This window comes from Lampris incognitus, chromosome 2 (genome assembly GCF_029633865.1).
Source record: "Lampris incognitus isolate fLamInc1 chromosome 2, fLamInc1.hap2, whole genome shotgun sequence".
Classification (NCBI taxonomy): Eukaryota; Metazoa; Chordata; class Actinopteri; order Lampriformes; family Lampridae; genus Lampris; species Lampris incognitus.
This window is the reverse complement of record NC_079212.1, coordinates 15,354,667-15,371,999: the sequence shown is the minus strand read 5'-3', so window position 1 is coordinate 15,371,999 and position 17,333 is coordinate 15,354,667. Positions and strand designations below refer to the sequence as shown.

At 46.7% G+C, this 17,333-nt stretch overlaps 1 protein-coding gene across 1 annotated transcript; it reads right to left on the bottom strand.

The window, feature by feature from the left end:
• Positions 1-703: 703 nt before the first annotated feature.
• On the bottom strand, positions 704-14,476 carry LOC130107655 (proline-rich transmembrane protein 3). The gene is made up of 3 exons (XM_056274359.1): positions 13,728-14,476; positions 10,998-11,333; positions 704-5,785 (listed from the first exon to the last, which is right to left on the bottom strand). Exons 1-3 carry the CDS (start codon positions 14,308-14,310, stop codon positions 3,759-3,761), a joined length of 2,946 nt encoding a protein of 981 aa, XP_056130334.1. The 5' UTR covers positions 14,311-14,476; the 3' UTR covers positions 704-3,758.
• Positions 14,477-17,333: the final 2,857 nt, after the last annotated feature.

Sequence of the window (17,333 nt, the reverse complement as noted above, 5' to 3'; positions counted from 1 at the left end):
AAATCTCTTCGTTCCCTTTTTGTCTGTTTTTACAGGAAAGGTTGATGACTGCAAGAATTATTTCCAGAATGTTTTCCCAGAGCAGCGTAGTGGTGCAGTGGTTAGCACAGTCACCTCACAGCAAGAAGGTCCTTGGTTTGAACCCTGGGGTTGTCCAACCTTGGGGGTCATCCTAGGTCATCCTCTGTGGGGAGTTTGCATGTTCTCCCCGTGTCTGCTTGGGTTTCCTCTGGGTGCTCTGGTTTCCTCCCACCGCCCACAGGCATGTAGGTCTGGTGAATCGGCCATACTAAAATTGTCCCTAGGTGTGAATATGTGTGTGTGTGTGTGTGTGTGTGTGTGTGTGTGTGTGTGTGTGTGTGTGTGTGTGTGTGTGTGTGTGTGTGTGTGTGTCGGCCCTGTGATGGCCTGGCGGCCTGTCCCGGGTATCTCGCTGCGTGCCACCCAATGACTGCTGGAATAGGCTCCAGCATCTTGCAACCCTAATTAGGATAAGCAGCTTGGATAATGGATGGATGGATGGATGGATGGTTTCCCAGAATGAGCAGAGTGATAGAGTTCATAGAAACGGTGAATAACTCCGATTTACGAAGTCAAACGGCTCTGTAGATGCCCTCATTTCGCACCTACCACAGCAACCAAGCAGAATAGATTCCAAACCAAAATCAATAAACGGCATATCACAATAAAGTTTTTTCAGTGTTCTCGTGTTTATTTGAAACCGGACAAAGATGCAGCACAAAAATACAGGAACCAAAGTTCAACAAGCAGAATGAATGAGTAAGACTAACACTGTGCCTCTGCACTGGGACTGCTGACCATAGGCGGTGGGGGGGGGGGGGGTGCAGGCTGTCAGTATCTGTGGCACATACCGTGTGTTGGTGTGGGGAAACGACACTAATGGCTCCTAAACTTTCAACATCTACTGGAGGTACCAACCCGGTTATGAAGTACTATGAAGTAACGGCAAGTATTGATACAGTGGAGCCTCAATAGAGTTACTGGAATGTAGACAACATAACAAGGCCATTGTACTGCAAATACTAAACAATTTAAGCATCTTACATGGTAGGGAGGGATCCATAAGTCACCCTGAGGTAACTAAAGAGCAACTTGACTTGTCGTACATGGACCTGCTGTCTTCAAGAGCAACGGTACAAAGGAAGAGATTCAGTTCTCCAACACAATTCATATGAATTTTGAGAAAAATGCTACCCAAAATTCATGACTAATATCTTAAAGCTGCATGTGATTCTGTCCTCAATTCTGTCCCCCCAGAATTATTTCAATGGCAAAGTTTGTACTGGGACACATACCTTTAATAGTGACACCTAATATAACATTTACTCTCATGCCAGGGACCATTTCTGAGGGTAAACATCTCCTTTTTTAATACAGGTATTTCACATCTTATATTAGGTCCAGGGGAAGTTCAGCTTTGACATTTTCAGGGCCTATAACCAGTTTTAAATGAATTACTGTATAGGCTATGAATGATTTCATTTGAAGAAACATATTTCTTTACTTCCAATCTATTCATAAATGCTTAATGGCAGCAGAAATTTAACAAGAAATCAAAGTCTTACAGAACTTGATTCCCCATTACTAAAAAGCAGCAAACACCATTTTAAGAACATCTAACAGCGTCCTTAACAAAACCTCTGTAGTCACGTATCAATGCATATTGTCCTGCATGTTCATTCTCATAGATAACCATTGTCCTACTTCAGAAACATCCGCAATGCCATTTTAGATTGTCTTGCACAGTAAATACCTACTTTTTCGATATAGAATTGGATTGCTGGACATTAAAAATAAAAGTATTTACAGTTTTGTTATACACCATATATTTTAGTTCGTAGAGTCTTTCTCTCTGAGTAAAATACATCAGTCTAGACCTCGGGCTTGGAGTTGAGGGCCTTGTATCGGAGCTCTGAGGTTCATGCTAAGCCAGTCTTATGTGGTGCAGCCCTGCAGAGCTGCGTGGCATTAGAGATAAAATAGACCAAGTTTTAAATCGGTTGAACTGAACTGACAGGATCTTGAGTATATCTAATGCCCTTGGTCAAATTATGCAATGCTATACAAATGCAGTCACAGGCTTCCATGGTAAAAAAAAATAACTGAATGCAAAAGCTTTATCCTACCTCAAAATCACAAAGGCAAAATGCATTATAGCCATTATTGACTGTCTTCAAATCCCATTCTGAAGACTTTACTTTTTTTTGCCACAGCTAAAGGCCTCAGCAACAGTTTCATAGGTCAGCATGCTTTCTGCATGTCAGCCCTGTCTCTTATCAGTTATTTTTCTCACCTTATTACGTAATCATCTTCATATTAATATAGAGGACAGACTGCAGCATCTTGCGAGCCCAGTATGAGTAATCCATGGCTGAGTCACTATGGTAACAGTGAGAGACCGTTGGAGAGCGTTATCCCTACGTAATCGGTTCACAGACACATGGAAACAATATGGAACCAACCACAGATGACTACATATGGCACATCTTCACAACTCAAATATATGCAAATTGAAATATTATGCAGAGCACATTAGCGCTATGAAATCTGCAAAAGTCTGCCGCTGTCATGTAAATTTGTCACAGGGAACACAGGGACAACAGGGATGTGCCCTACAGGCATTAAGAACACGATTCATAAAAAACCGACCCCTCTTCAAACCCTCTGTAGTTCTCAGCTTGGTTCCAGAGGGAGGATAAAATAATAGTAGGCCTGTATGTACTACAGTATAAGCTAAACTAAATGCATGGCTCTAAGGGAAAGTCTGGTATTTTTATCCTAAGGCCTATTTTCCTATCGTCAGGCGTCAAACCAAGCGATGAGTAGCAGCAGGGCTCTGCAATATTGACAAAATCAAATATAAGTTTTTTGACTGACTATCTTGATATCATTATGTGATGATATTTTGTGGATAACTACTGGTCCTTTCATTCATGAGATAGTTACACACAAGGAAATATTGAGAAAGGAGCATCAGTCAGTGATGCTGATATGATGACCAGGCAGGTAGAAGCATTCACTGTTCATTTCACTCTGCTTAAAGAATCTAATAAGCTCAGAAAATTGCTTCACTTTACTGTAATGAGGCCTTTAAGACAAGCGAATTACAATGTTTAAGTTGTATCACAACATTAGAATAACCAAAATCCTCCATGATATCTCGTGTCATATCACAATATTGATCACAAAAGATTCTGCTGGGCATGGCTTGACTTAACCGTTAATGATAGGAAAATAGAGCTTAGTTCAAAAATTACTGGTGTTTCTCTTTAATGTGCAATACTATGGCAGCATGAGATTTATTACCGACACAAATGTTGAGCCAGTCATACTTAAGGACCTACTGATACAGTTAATGTATTGATTTTACCTGTGTGCTTGACGTAACGCCTGACCAATGGTGTAAAAGTGTGTGTTTGCTTGAAGGAAACAAAAAGATGGCATCAGAGAGAAAGAGAGGGACAGATGGGGTTCATTTTGTTCCTTATCTGTGCTATATCTCCCACTTTTTAAGTAAAAGGTAAGCAATGGCTGTTATACAAAGGGGCTGAACCTTCGTAAAAGCTAAAAGACCATTTACATGTCTATTTTATCCTCAACTCAAAAAATAATTTTGGATGGTCCGCTGAGCAAATGTACCTATCTGACTCTAATCCAGGTCTTTGTTACAGTGTTGATGCATGGATGTGCATGGTGTGTTGTCTCTGGTCCTCATGTCTTGGGTTGTGGTTCAGAGTTTAAAGGTCAATTATTTCACTGCTAACACTGGCGGAGTCCTCCTGTCGGCTGACCTCCAGGTAATTCCGTGACCCCAACGGCCTCCCAGCCCTCCCTCGCACCCTCTCCGAGTCCGGGGTGATGAAGGGCCGCGTGTCATCTCCTCCATCCTCCCCCAGGTGCCCTGTTGAGGTCCTGGATGGACGAAGTGACACAGGGCAGGACACTGAGGATGGGACACTTCCTACCCCATCCCCAGGCCATCTGTGATCCTGGTGGGAAGGTGTTGGGGGAGCAGTCACCTGCCTGCTGGGCACACTGCTGAGAATGCTGCCCCCTAGAGGCATGGAAGACTCCGTCTGGGCCTCACTGCTCTCGGAGAGCATCTGTGGGTCACTGTTCCTGCGGAGCCAAGGGCCTTGGCTGATCCCTGAGCCTGGAGAGGGGGACGGTGAGGGCGGGGACAGAGGATGGAACAGGCTGCCTCCTCCTAGTAAGTGTTCCCTGTGAAGGGCCTCATCAATACTGCGGGTCAGGTCAATGGGAGAGGGGGGCCGCAAATCAAACTCATATAGAGACAGCCCCGTGTCCTGTTCCAGACTGCCACTCTGTGAGGACTGAGGTGGCCGCCCTAATGCCTGTAGTCTCAACAGGGAGCCAGTGGAGCCGTCGGACACACCTCGCTCCGCTGAACGGGCCCTCTGGTTGCGTGCCCGGTTGCTATCTTTGACACAGCGTGGCTGCGCGCTGGCCTGCTCGTGATTCTGGTTTCGGATCAGACTCTTGGTAATGTCGGCTCCAGGACGCTCCTGGCCAGCCCAGTTGTTAGGCAAGTCCCCTGGTGCTCCTCCTGCTCCCCCTCCTCCCCCAACTCCATTACTCTCAGACTTTCTGCAGGGCTTCCCTCGCAGACTCTGCACTATCTTGGACCAGCAAGTGTGTCTGTGAGTGGAGCTGGAAGATTGGCCTGGGGATGGCAGATCTCCTCCAGCCCTACCATCCGCCGTTCCTCCTTCCTCCACTCGCTGACTGTCCTGAGGCCTCCAGAACACCCAGGAACCCAGGAGCAGGAGGGAGAAACCCCAGGCTAGCTCCAGCAGCCGGGCCCAGAAGTGCACAAGCCACCACCCCCAGTTAAAGTTACTCCAGCTCCCTAACAGCCCAAACAGCCATAGTGTGGCGTGGACATGGAGGCCACAGCACAGTGCCCCCAGAAGCGCACACACAGCCAGGACTCTCCCCAGGATCAGTCCTGTCTTCCTGCTCCCACTCCAGGTCTTTCCTCTGCCATCTTCGGGGCCGCCGGGATGGGGTACAGCTGGACAACGGAGCCGCGGGAAGACATAGCAGAGGAAACCCAGACAGAGAGCCAGGCCCCAGCATAGGGACAGGACCTGCAGGGTGATGGGCACAGCTGGGGAAAGGGCCGGCGAAAACAGATCAGCCGCCAGCAGAAGGGTGCACTGCAGCACTGCCAACACAGCAACCAGTGGAGGGCGCTCTATGGTTGATGGTAACACACTCACCCCAGCCACCCTCAAGGCTAACAGTGCCAGGGCAGTCTGCGCCCACACCAGCATGTGCAGAGGGAGGTTGTACAGGGCAATGATTGCTGGACGAGGGAGGAGGCGTCGTGTACCATAGGGGTCGATGAGGAAGAGAGCTGCCCTGATACCTCCAGCCAGAAACAACAGGGCATTAGCCAGAGCCAGAGCGCCCCTGTGAGGACAGTTGATGCCTGGGGAGAGCATGAGACCAAGAGCGGCGCCAGCAAAGAGGAGGAGGAAGAGGCTGGCAGAGCCGTAGACGTGGAGTTCCCAGGCAAATGCCAGCGTCCGTTTAAGGTCATCCCAGTAGAGCAGCGTGCCATTAGAGGAGGGAATGGTGCTGATGGAGGGTGGTGGGTTGGATGGAGAGAATGAGGGCGCCTGGTGAGGATGTCCCAGCAACACAGAGCGGTTTTCCTGACCAATACCGGCCTGGTAGGTCGGAGCTAGCCTTCCTCGGCCAACAAGCACAACAGCAGTAGCGAGGAGGGAAGAATTCCCTGAAAGAGAGAGATAAAATGAGCTTTACTTTACCATTCTCTGTGGAGGCTTAAAACATATCTTTCTTAATGTAGCTTATTATTAGAAATACTTTTTACCTTCTCGTTTGCACCACCTATGATTTTATCAATATTTTACTAATTTTATGATTTTTCAAATTCATCTCTTGATTGTAACATTTTACTTTTATCATCTTATATATGCTCTTACGTTGTTTTCAAGTTTTCATTCTCTGTTGTTGTTTTTAAAGAATTTTGTTTCTTTTGGATTTCCCCCCAATTGTACCCCCGGCCAATTACCCCACTCTTCCGAGCTGTCCCGGTCGCTGCTCCACACCCTCCGCCGATCCGGGGAGGGCTGCAGACTACCACATGCCTCCTCCGATACATGTGGAGTCGCCAGCCGCTTCTTTTCACCTGACAGTGAGGAGTTTCACCAGGCGGACGTAGCGCGTGGGAGGATCATGCTATTCCCCCCAGTTCCCCCTCCCCCCTGAACAAGCAACCCGACCGACCAGAGGAGGCGCTAGTGCAGCGACCAGGACACACACCGCATACCATATACTACATCCGGCTTCCCACCCGCCAGTTGTGTCTGTAGGGACGCCCGACCAAGCCGGAGGTTGGCAACGGAATAGACCGCTACGCTACCCAGACGCCCCCGGTTTTAAATAACTTTTAAACGGACTTTTTATTGTATTATTTTCTGTTTGTGATTGTTATAATTTGCTTCTTTTTAACGTAAAGCTCTTTGAGCCTTATCTCGTGTATGAAGGGTGCCACATAAAGTTTAACACCTCTATTATTCTGAATGCAATAAAGCAGGCCATCAAACTCTGCATACAAGTTCTGTAAAGAAACACTGGAGGGCAGCATATCACCAAGGAAACCCCAATGCTGGCCCCCTCTCAGCTTGTCAAGACAAACCATGCAACAGCTATATCAATGCATTATCCAACGTCTACACAATAAACAGACTTATAAACAGGAGCAAATGGTAAAATAAATCAGCCAGGTAATGAACCCTCGGTAACAGCTCTGGTCATGTTATTTTTATAATTTACAGTCGACCCTCTCGTTTCTCTCGGGTCTCCCTAGCAGCGCCAGGTGAGGGGGATGTTATCCATCCAGCTCTTACATAAGACACATTCATTTCCAGGCGAGGCCCAACATGTGGTCAGCAGACTTCACTCAGACGTCACCCTTCTCTACAGGTAGATCCACACAGCATTCACGTGAACACTCGGACGAACACACAAAATTATGACTCTGCACCCCGGGGCTACAACTGATGGAAAAAAAACCCAGTCAAAATGGACGACTGGAATTTAACAATAACAAGAGAATTTGATTTATTTTAATCTTAGGGGTTGGAACTCAAGACAGACAGACGCGTGGGGTTCTCTGTTGTTGTGCAGAATCGCCAAACTAAAATCAACATCCCGGGTGGAAAAAAACCCCACTCATTTTCATCTTTCCTAATTTTTAGCTTTTCATTTTCCACCCTTGCATTGTATCTTTTGGGGATTGGGGGAGAAAAAAAAAACCTGTTGAAATCCATGTGTGTAATGTACTGTAATTCTGTCGGCTATCACATTTAAGGATCGCCACATGATTTCGTCAGTGTTATGAAACAATTACATCTACAACATGTTCCCACAGACCCACACATGCAAACACATGACACTCTCGAGGATCATCTCTTACTCATAATTGCATGACATAATTGTCTCGGATTACGTAATTAATAAGTTCACGTCGGTTATATAACGTCGTGGGCATCATACAGCGTCCACATCTATTTATATACAGTATAGTGCAGGATGTGTTCGACGAAGATTTTCCATACGCATACGGTCAACTCTGAGTTTTAGGGTTTTTAAAATGTGGTCCACAGCAACCAAAAGCCTGCCTAATAGACAAGTCATTTACAGCATGGATCTGTCGGCACCGCCGGTCTTTCTCTCTGTCGGTGTCCCTCTCTCACTCTCGTGCATACAGTTGATGGTAAAACGAGCCCATGAACAATTATCTGGGGGTCTCCACCGTATCCTCCTACAAAGCCCAGGAAACATCCAAAAATATCATCACAAGGCCATTCATCATTTACTTCCCTATGAGCAAGTCCACTTCTATGATAACATAGAGGGTGGAGAAACATAACACAACGGAAGCCCACCACCACGAAATGACTCGGAAAAAGGAATAAATGGACACATGCACACACACACACACACATGCACGCACACACACACATGCAAACATAATAAGACGTGATGGATTGTTGGGCCAAAATGAGCAGTGGTAAAACACTCGACAGGGAATATTCACAATCAGCCACTTGGAGTCCTTTGAGCCTTAACTCATGCTGGAGAAGAGCCCATAAAGCTGACATAATGAATTATGGCTAACCTGAACTTCAACATGTGCAGCACATCCCGGCTCGCTCCTTGACGCCATATGATAATCTGTTTAAGCGGGTTTAACCTAGTATTGAGTCTTAAAACTTGTTTTTTTTTCCTGGAAATAATCGAAAATAATCCGGTGATTTCATTACTCTTTGGTGCACATCAACTGAAGGATTTTCTTTCAAACTGAGCGTCGTTTCCTCTGTGCTGGCGATGAGGACTGGATTTAACCTGTATTCAAATCTATTGACGGTAATGTCTAGAGAGAATTCCTGGAACAAAGCAAAACTGCAGTGGAGACAAGATGAGATGAAAAATTAAGATTTCAAGAGTTCGGCATCAGTGAAGAGTTGAGGTGGTCGCTATTCTCTCACACTGTACCTGCACCTTGTCTTGCATGCACACACACACACACACACACACACACACACACACACACACACACACACACACACACACACATACACACACACACACCTGCATACTTGCGCACATACTATACGCACACACTGTATGCACAGCACAAGTTTACACATATGTCTATATTTATGCATAGATGTTTGACTTCCTTCTCCAAAAAAAACCCCCACTAGCCTCAGACCTGCCAGACTCAGACACATCCCAGATGTGCTGATCACATTTCACAGCTGGATACAGTTAAACACACCCCTGCCCTTGAACCTTCTCTTTAAAACACACACTGTAAACCCTAATTGCTCAACTTATTGAACGCATCAAGTTAATGTTGCTCAAATCTTGCATTTCTATCATTTCTGCGACTCAGTTCTTCTAATGATTTAGGAAGCTCAATCTGTTGGCAGATGTTCAGCCAGAGGAACTCTTATTTAAATCTACTCATGTCATGTGTTGGACGGACAGGTGAGGCTATATGTCAGGTTTTGCATCTAGGCAAGCTGGGTGGCAGGGAGAAAGGCTTCTTTGGACATGTTAACATTATAATTATACAAAGTTCTTCAGTTAAAAAGGCTACTTTAAAACATAGTTCAATTTTTTATTTGAATTAATGTTATTTGTGCTTGCTTGAAACTGATATTGTAACACCTATTCATTTCAATGAGATGGCACAGTGAAGCTGCCTTATGGCACGCCTGCACTAACCAGACTAGCATCTATTATGAATACAATTAATACAACCAGATTATTATTAATACAAAGCCAAGAAACAAGGTCGTCTTTGCCAGTAAGCTGCTCATTGTTATTTGCATTACAACTTGTAATAATGTAATAAAAAAGACTTCTCGGGGTGTCCAAGTGGCATGGTGGTCTATTCTGTTCCCTACAAACATAGGGATCGGCGGTTCGATTCCCCGTGTTACCTCCAGCTTGGTCGGACGTCCCTACAGACACAATTGGCCGTGTCTGCAGGTGAGAAGCCGGATGTGGGTATGTGTCCTAGTCTCCGTGCTAGTGCCTCCTCTGGTCGGTCGGGGCGCCTGTTCAGGGGGGAGGGGGAACTGGGGGGAATGGCGTGATCCTCCCACGCGCTACGTCCCCCTGGTGAAACTCCTCACTGTCAGGTGAAAAGAAGTGGCTGGCGACTCCACATGTATCAGAGGAGGCACGTGGTAGTCTGCAGCCCTCCCCGGATCGGCAGAGGGGGTGGTGCAGCAGCGACCGGGATGGCTCAGAAGAGTGGGGTAGTTGGCCAGATACAATTGGGGAGAAAAAGGGGGGAAATGCTTCTCTTTTTTTAGAAGCATTGGCAGTACAGTATGCTCAATATGGATACTGTCACTAATTAATTATGCTAGTTACTTAAAATCAATATTTCTAGGTAGGCACTCAAATATTTGAGTTGGTTCAAGGCATGTGAGATGAGTTGACTTTTCAACTTTTACAGTGCGCACACACACACACACACACACACACACGAACGTAGGCAAGCACACATACTCTGAAACACATGTGCCCACATACTGCTTTAGATGTCCACACGTGACTACGAACTGACCCATAAATATCACATCTCTGCTTACAGGACACGCAATCATACATAGATGGAAACATCCACACAAACATGCAGACGGGCACGGATACATATGGGGCAGAGCGGCACATCACGGTAAAGCCATCGATGCAGGCATTTAGCAAGCAAACCTTCAGTGAACTGCAAAGGGGCCTACTTGTAGAAATTCAGTGCACCCATGGGACAAGGGAGCCAGACAGATGATTTAAGTCTTCGAGATGTTGTCCGCTTGGTATCTAAGAGACTGGCTCGTGTGCCCCATGTGTCATTCATACTTTTCCTTTTCCGTCTACATTCCCACCCCTCCTTCCCTCTCTCTTTCTGCCCATCTGGTTTTCATTATTATCTGCTGCATGCGCCACACTTTTCCTCCCCGTACCTTGCTCTACCATCCTCCTTATTCGACTATCTTTCCCTCGTCTCTTTTTTCTTTCCTCCCTTGATAGTCTCTCTTTCAGACTCGTTTTCACTCTGTCCTATCTCTTTACCTGGCAGTGGCTTCTGTTTTTCCCTTATCCGACCCTCCCTCTCTCCTCCTGCACATATTTTCCTCCCTCCTGGTGCCTACCCCCACACTCACACACACCTACCGCTTGACTTTCCATCTGACTTTCGCCCACTCTGTCTCTGCCTTTTTCCCGCCTTTGAGCTTTTTCCAGGTTCGTCCAGTAAAAAAAAAAAAAAAAGGTAAAAAAAAAAATCCCAGCTGCAAAAATAATTCCACTATAAATTGTCAAAGGAAAAAGAAAAACTAAAGCCAGTCAACAGAACCATTGTTTTTGCACCAACAACAAAACCCAGGACCCTCTTATCTTACCCGTCTTCCTTGGCTGTAAAGCGGCACTTGCTGCAGGTGTAGTAGTATTTCTCCCTTGTTGTGTTGTTTTTGTAGGCGGATAGGTTGCTTTAGAAGATGCACTCGTGCTTCCATGTGTAGTGGTGAGCACGCTGCTCGTAGACGCAGTTCCTCCCTTTGTCAGGGTATGCGGCTGGGCACTGGTCAGACTATGGGTGGTAACCAGCGGTCCTCCCATCCGTGAATGTTTATTGGCTGAATTGGTGGTGGTGGTTTTAGATGGTGATGATGTCACGGTGGTGGAATCCTGCTTCGGTAAAGTTCTGTCTGTGGAAGGAGTGGTTGCAGTGAGCTCACCTGGAAAAAAGATGACAGCGACAAAGTTCTAGCCCTCCATTAAAGGAAAACTCCAGTATTTTTTAAAGTAAGCCCTATTGTCCTATACTTAGGAGTCAAAGCGAGCGATGGGTGGCAGAATCTTTTAAAACTGATTCAGTACTGCGTGAGCTAGCATAAGTTGACTGCTGCACACAAAGCTGCACTGTAATCCTTTGGGGTAATAGTGCTCGCCAAATAAAACCCACGAAAAGAGCTCTTTTTTTGACACTAACAGACATAACAGAATGTTATGAGAGGAGTCTAGAGAGCCTTAGCCATGCTATCAATTATCTCATTTCATCTCATCTCATCTCATCTCATCTCATCATCAGCCGCTTCTCCGGGGTCGGGTCGCGGTGGCAGCAAGCTAAGTAGGACACTCCAGACGTCCTTCTCCCCAGCAACGCCCTCCAGCTCCTCCTGGGGGATCCCAAGGCATTCCCAGGCCAGATTGGACATGTAGTCCCTCCAGCGAGTTCTGGATCTACCCTGGGGTCTCCTCCCAGTTGGACATGCCTGGAAAACCTCCAAAGGAAGGCGCCCAGGAGGCATCTTAATCAGATGACTGAACCACCTCAACTGGCTCCTTTCGACACAAAGGAGCAGCGGTTCTACGCCAAGCTTCCGGATGTCCAAGCTCCTCCCCCTATCTCTAAGCCTGAGCCCAGACACCCTATGGAGGAAACTCATTTCAGCCACCGCAATCTCACCCTTTTGGTCACTACCCAAAGCTCATGACCATAGGTGAGGGTTAGAATGAAGATTGACTGGTAAATTGAGAGCTTTGACTTCCGGCTCAGTTCCCTCTTCACTTCAACAGTCTGGTACAATGTTCGCATTACTGCTGATGCTGCACCAATCCGCCTGTCAGTCTCCCGCTCCATCCTACCCTCACTCATGAACAAGACCCCAAGATACTTGAACTCCTTCACTTGAGGCAACAACTCATCCCCAACCCAGAGGGAGCAATCCACCATTTTCTCAGACTTGGAGGTGCTGACTCTCATCCTGTCCTGGCCATTTCACACTCAACTGCAAACCACCCCAGTGCACACTGGAGGTCACGTTCTGATGAAGCCAACAAAACAACATCATCTGCGAAGAGCAGAGATGCAATTCTGAGGTTCCCAAAACGGACACCCTCCTCACCTTGGCTGCGCCTTGAGATCCTGTCCATGAATATCACAAACAAAATCAGAGACAAGGAACAACCTTGGCGGAGTCCGACACCCACCGAAAATGTGTTTGACTTTGTGCCAAGAACGTAGACAAGACACAGGTCTCACTTTGGTTATGCAAGGACTGAATGTCTTGTAGCAACTGTCCTGGTACCCCATACTCCCGCAGAACCCCCCACAGAGTGCCCCAGGGTACACGGTAATAAGCCCTCTCCAAGTCCACAAAACACATGTAGACTGGCTGGTCAAACTCCCATGCCTCCCTCAGCACTTCCGCAAGGGTAACGAGTTGGTCCGTTGTTCCACTATCTATACTACACTATAACTATACTATATGACTATATAACTATACTGTTGCTATCAATCATGGACTTTCATATACCTGTATAGTATCTGTATGTAGATGTCAATCTATTTCTAACCCATAGCAGAAGTCTGGCTCCGTTATCTGGCGAGCACTACTGCCCCGAAGGATTACGTTGCAGCTTGGTAAGCAGCAGTCGGCTGATGTGAGCTCGCTCAATACTGAATCAATTCAGCAATCCGGTCCAACGATTCACTTCAGGCAGACACGTTTTATTGTGGAATATTAATGTTAGGAGTGTCGTTTTTTCTCTTTTTTTTTCAGCTTCAGGAGCATCATTTCATTTGTTTTAGCGCCCCTTCACTGAACACAGCCCATTCTCAGGAGGCTGAGGGGCCAAAACTCTGAGCTCATGAGCTTCTTTGATGATAGCTTACTAGCTTGCGAACTTGCATGATGTTGCTAGGCAACTAATCAAAAATAGACCAACTGACAGACTGATTGATGAGAATTCACCGATAGAATTAGGATATTATATGGAGTAATTTATTACCTAAAGCAGATTGTGTTTAATTATGTTGACATCCAGGAGGATAGTTTCTCAATGGGTTATTTAGTCATATTTTCACAACAACAGCAATTCTAATTTTTTGGGGAACTTTATATTAACAAACATTTTAAAGAATACAAGGCGATAACATGGATAACATGATTTTTATTGGACTGGATCTTTAAAAAAAATCGTGCTACCTATCACTCGGTTTGACTCCTCATGAGAGGAAAATAGAGCTTGGGTTAAAAAAATGCCAGCGTTTTCCCTCAATGTCATGACAGCAATGCCACATAACGCTCATTGAACATTCGTTCTAAATAAAATAAGCAATTTCTAACCTGTTAATAGTACTTCTTGAGCAGTTGCTGGGGGAGTCACAGGTGAGAGTGTGGCTCTTGTCTCCGATGGTGTCATAGAGGAGATTCTGTTGGCTGAAGTCAGTGCAGACAGATGGGGCTTCACAGTCCGACTGACCGTTGTGTGTGTCCTTACACCTACAATTTCAGATGATGGGCCCTCGGAAACGGCAGTCTGTGCCTGTGGCCGAAACTGGGCCATGTCATTACCAACAGTTGCCAAAGGAACAGGTGATTCTTTGTCTACATGCATCACTGTTGGAACGGCTCCTGATCCCACCTCCTGCCAATCACCAATTAATTCTTTTGTGATTGGCCCCTTCTGAGAATTTCTCGCAGTCGCTGGCTCCACCAGTGCAGAGTCAGTGATACTGCTGGATGGAGGAAGGGTCGGTCCTTTAGTAGGGAGCCCTTCCTTTGCAAAAGCACTGTTGAATGCCAGGCTGGCTGTGTCAGTCCTCGGCCTAGAGGCAGTTGGCCGAGTCAGGAGCGGTCCGCTGCTGAGGTTCATGGTAGAGAGGGTAGATATAAAGGAGGCAGTGGATTTTGCAGTGGGATGGGCCATTCTTTGTCTCTCTTCTGCCTTAATCGTGCTCTCCTTAAGCACAACGGAAGGGGCCACATTTGCTGTTGTGGGCCCATCCCGGACAGTAACTTTGATAGGCACATCGCTACGCCCTCTGGGTGGATAACTATGCCTGAATGTCTGATTGGTGGCTTGAGGCGAAGGATTGAACAGCAGATCCACAGGAGAGGAGACGCTGACGATGACCTGGGCAGATGAATGATGGAGGGAGGAGAGGAGGAGAGTGTACAACAAAAGAGACGCAGTGGCCATGGTCTCTGCCTCTGACGGGTGAAGCTGGAAACAGTCCTGCTGGAGGTCTGTTTGTCGGTCACACCATCCTTCCACTGCACTTCTGCTGATAGAAGAAAGGGAGAAAAAGGCATTGTGTCACTGAAAATTCATTAATATTCTTACATAACACACACAGATAAGCCAACTAGTCATCTTTGGGTACAATACTGTTTGTACTGACCAAACCTCTTTTTAAAAAAGCCACTTTATTTTGTCATTGTATTGTTACAATGAATTGTATTCTTACAACGAATTTGTTCTCTGCATTCAACCCATCCTATTGTAAAGCAGCAGTGAGCAGCTGCAGCGCCTGGGGACCAGCTCCAGTTCTTCTTTCCATTGCCTTGCTCAGGGACACAGAGAGGAGTATCAACCCTAACATGCATGTCTTTTTGATGGTGGGAGGAAACTGGAGGAACCCCACACAGACACGGGGAGAACATGCAAACTCCACACAGAAAAGACCTGGGACAGCCTGGGGTTCGAACCCAAGACCTTCTTGCTGTGAGGCAACAGCGCTAACCACTGGGCAACCATGCCGCCCTCTTCAACGCAATCTCGTCTGTTTTAATAATGGTGTACCATAATTTGATTTAAATGGGGTGTCAGTCTAAGGGGCTAATTCACAGAATGGTGTTGAGCAGTAGGAATTAGTGATTGGGTCTAAACTGAGGGATGTTTATTGCAACCCTGCTATGCTGACTCAGAGGGCAGGTCACTGAAACTCCCAGAGGTCTTTGCAGCACGATATCGGCAGACACGAAGGGTGTGGTGTGGTGTACAGTTACAGCCTATGGCACACATATAGAAGGCTAGGCCTCAGCCTGCTAGTTGCATAATAAAGAGGGCCTCTGACGTGACCATGACAAAAAGCAAACAGAGGCCGAGATGGTTTCGCGCTGCCCAACAGGCCCTCATACTCTTTCCAACACAACCACTCTGGCATAAAATGCACTTCAGATGGAAATTAATGTCTCTCTCCCCCAGTGACTTTTGCTCTTTGGTCGATGCAGTGGGTCCCCAATTCCTCTTTTTTTTTTTCCTGGAAATTATTTTTGCATCAGAGAAGCCAGGCGTCGACAGCTGTAACACCGAGACCGGCTGAGACGGGAGGGTCCAGTGACACACAGCAGCCTGCAGGCCCTGGAGGATTACACAACCTTATAAGTCATTGAACCAAACATCTGTCAGTTGCACTCACTACGCATAGCTCGCCTATCAAAAGCCTCCATTTTCTTTAACTACCTCATCCTATGACTCAAATAACCCTCTCTCCCTTGTATTCCCACCCCACACTGACCCTACCACGCTCTGCTATGACTCACGAAGGGGAGCAGAATGCCCACTGGAGCAGTTCCTGGATTCAGGTCCCCACACCGAAATTCGGAGTAAAACGGCCTGAGACATTTGGAAGTTGAGAACAGCAAAAAAAAAAAGAAAAAAAGAAGTTTAAATAGGTTCCTAGGGGAGCATCTGTTCCACCGCTTGTGACTCACCTGGGCCCTATCCAAAGCCATGATGCTTTGTTTCTGTGGGAGATGTATCTCCGATAGGCGACTGCATCAGTGTACAGTGACGAGCGTACAATGTGTTTCATGCTCACACATACGTGTTAAGTGACTGTGGGAGCGATTTGCGTGAGTAGACTTATGGAAAGAATGTGTGTGCGTCTGTGTGTGCGTGCATGTGTACGTGTGAAATCAGAGCACATACGTGAGCAAACTTGGAGCAGTGTGGCAGCGAATCATGAATGTAAGCTCGTCGAAGTGCTAGCCGCCACATTAATCCATTTAAATTACTCTCCCCCGTTCAAGACGAAACAGAAAACAAACTCGCCGTGAGCGGGTTAAGATAAGCGGTCACATGTCTCAGTCTCCACCCGCACAATATTTATTTTCCTTGCTTGACTTGACCGTCTCTCTCGTTCTGACTCTCGCCTTCTGTTAGTCAATCCACCTCCGATTAATCACCGCTCTCCTCCTCCCTTGGTTCTTATTCTAACATAAGCGATGTTTTACGCACAAGGGCTGGGGGGGCTGAAACAAGCCCGTGAAGATGAACAGATAAGCAAAGACAGAGGAGGAGGAGGAATGTGTGTTAGACGAAGCGAGAGATAAGGGCGAGATAAGGGTGAGGAAATTGCCTGTGGAAAAGCAGGGGAGGAGATGGAAAGATGGAAGTAGGGAGAAGGTGAGGGACAGTGACACTGTGAAACGGGCAGTGGAGGGTACGATGGGAGCAGGGGGACAAAACACAGAGGAGACTGGTGACAAGATGGAGGAGGAGTGGTGAGATAAACACTGTAGGGGGTGGAGGGGAGCAGTGAAGTTAGGCTGACTCATAGGAGCCAGGATACAGAATCACAGAGAGAGAGAGGGGGGAGAGAGAGAGAGAGAGAGAGAGAGAGAGAGAGAGAGAGAGAGAGAGAGAGAGAGAGAGAGAGAGAGAGAGAGAGAGAGACCAAGATAGAGAGCCAGAGAGAGAGCCAGAGAGAGAGAGAGGGGGAGAGAGAGAGACCCAGAGAGAGCAAGAGAGAGAGAGAGAGAGAGAGAGAGAGAGAGAGAGACCAAGATAGAGAGCCAGATAGAGAGAGAGGGGGAGAGAGAGAGACCCAGAGAGAGCAAGAGAGAGAGAGAGAGAGAGAGAGAGAGCTATGTGTTTTGTATTGTATACTGTTCTTGTCCTTTATGTGAACACACTCTCACATGCACACACACACACACACACAC

What these genes read in the sequence shown, in the direction of transcription:
- LOC130107655 (XM_056274359.1), bottom strand. Translation starts at nt 14,310, where the DNA reads ATGGCCCATCCCACTGCAAAATCCACTGCCTCCTTTATATCTACCCTC. An exon ending in TCAAGAAGTACTATTAACAG is followed by an intron (nt 11,334 to 13,727) that starts GTTAGAAATTGC and finishes TCTTTTTTCCAG; the next exon opens with GTGAGCTCACTGCAACCACT. An exon ending in TTTACAGCCAAGGAAGACGG is followed by an intron (nt 5,786 to 10,997) that starts GTAAGATAAGAG and finishes TCTCTCTTTCAG; the next exon opens with GGAATTCTTCCCTCCTCGCT.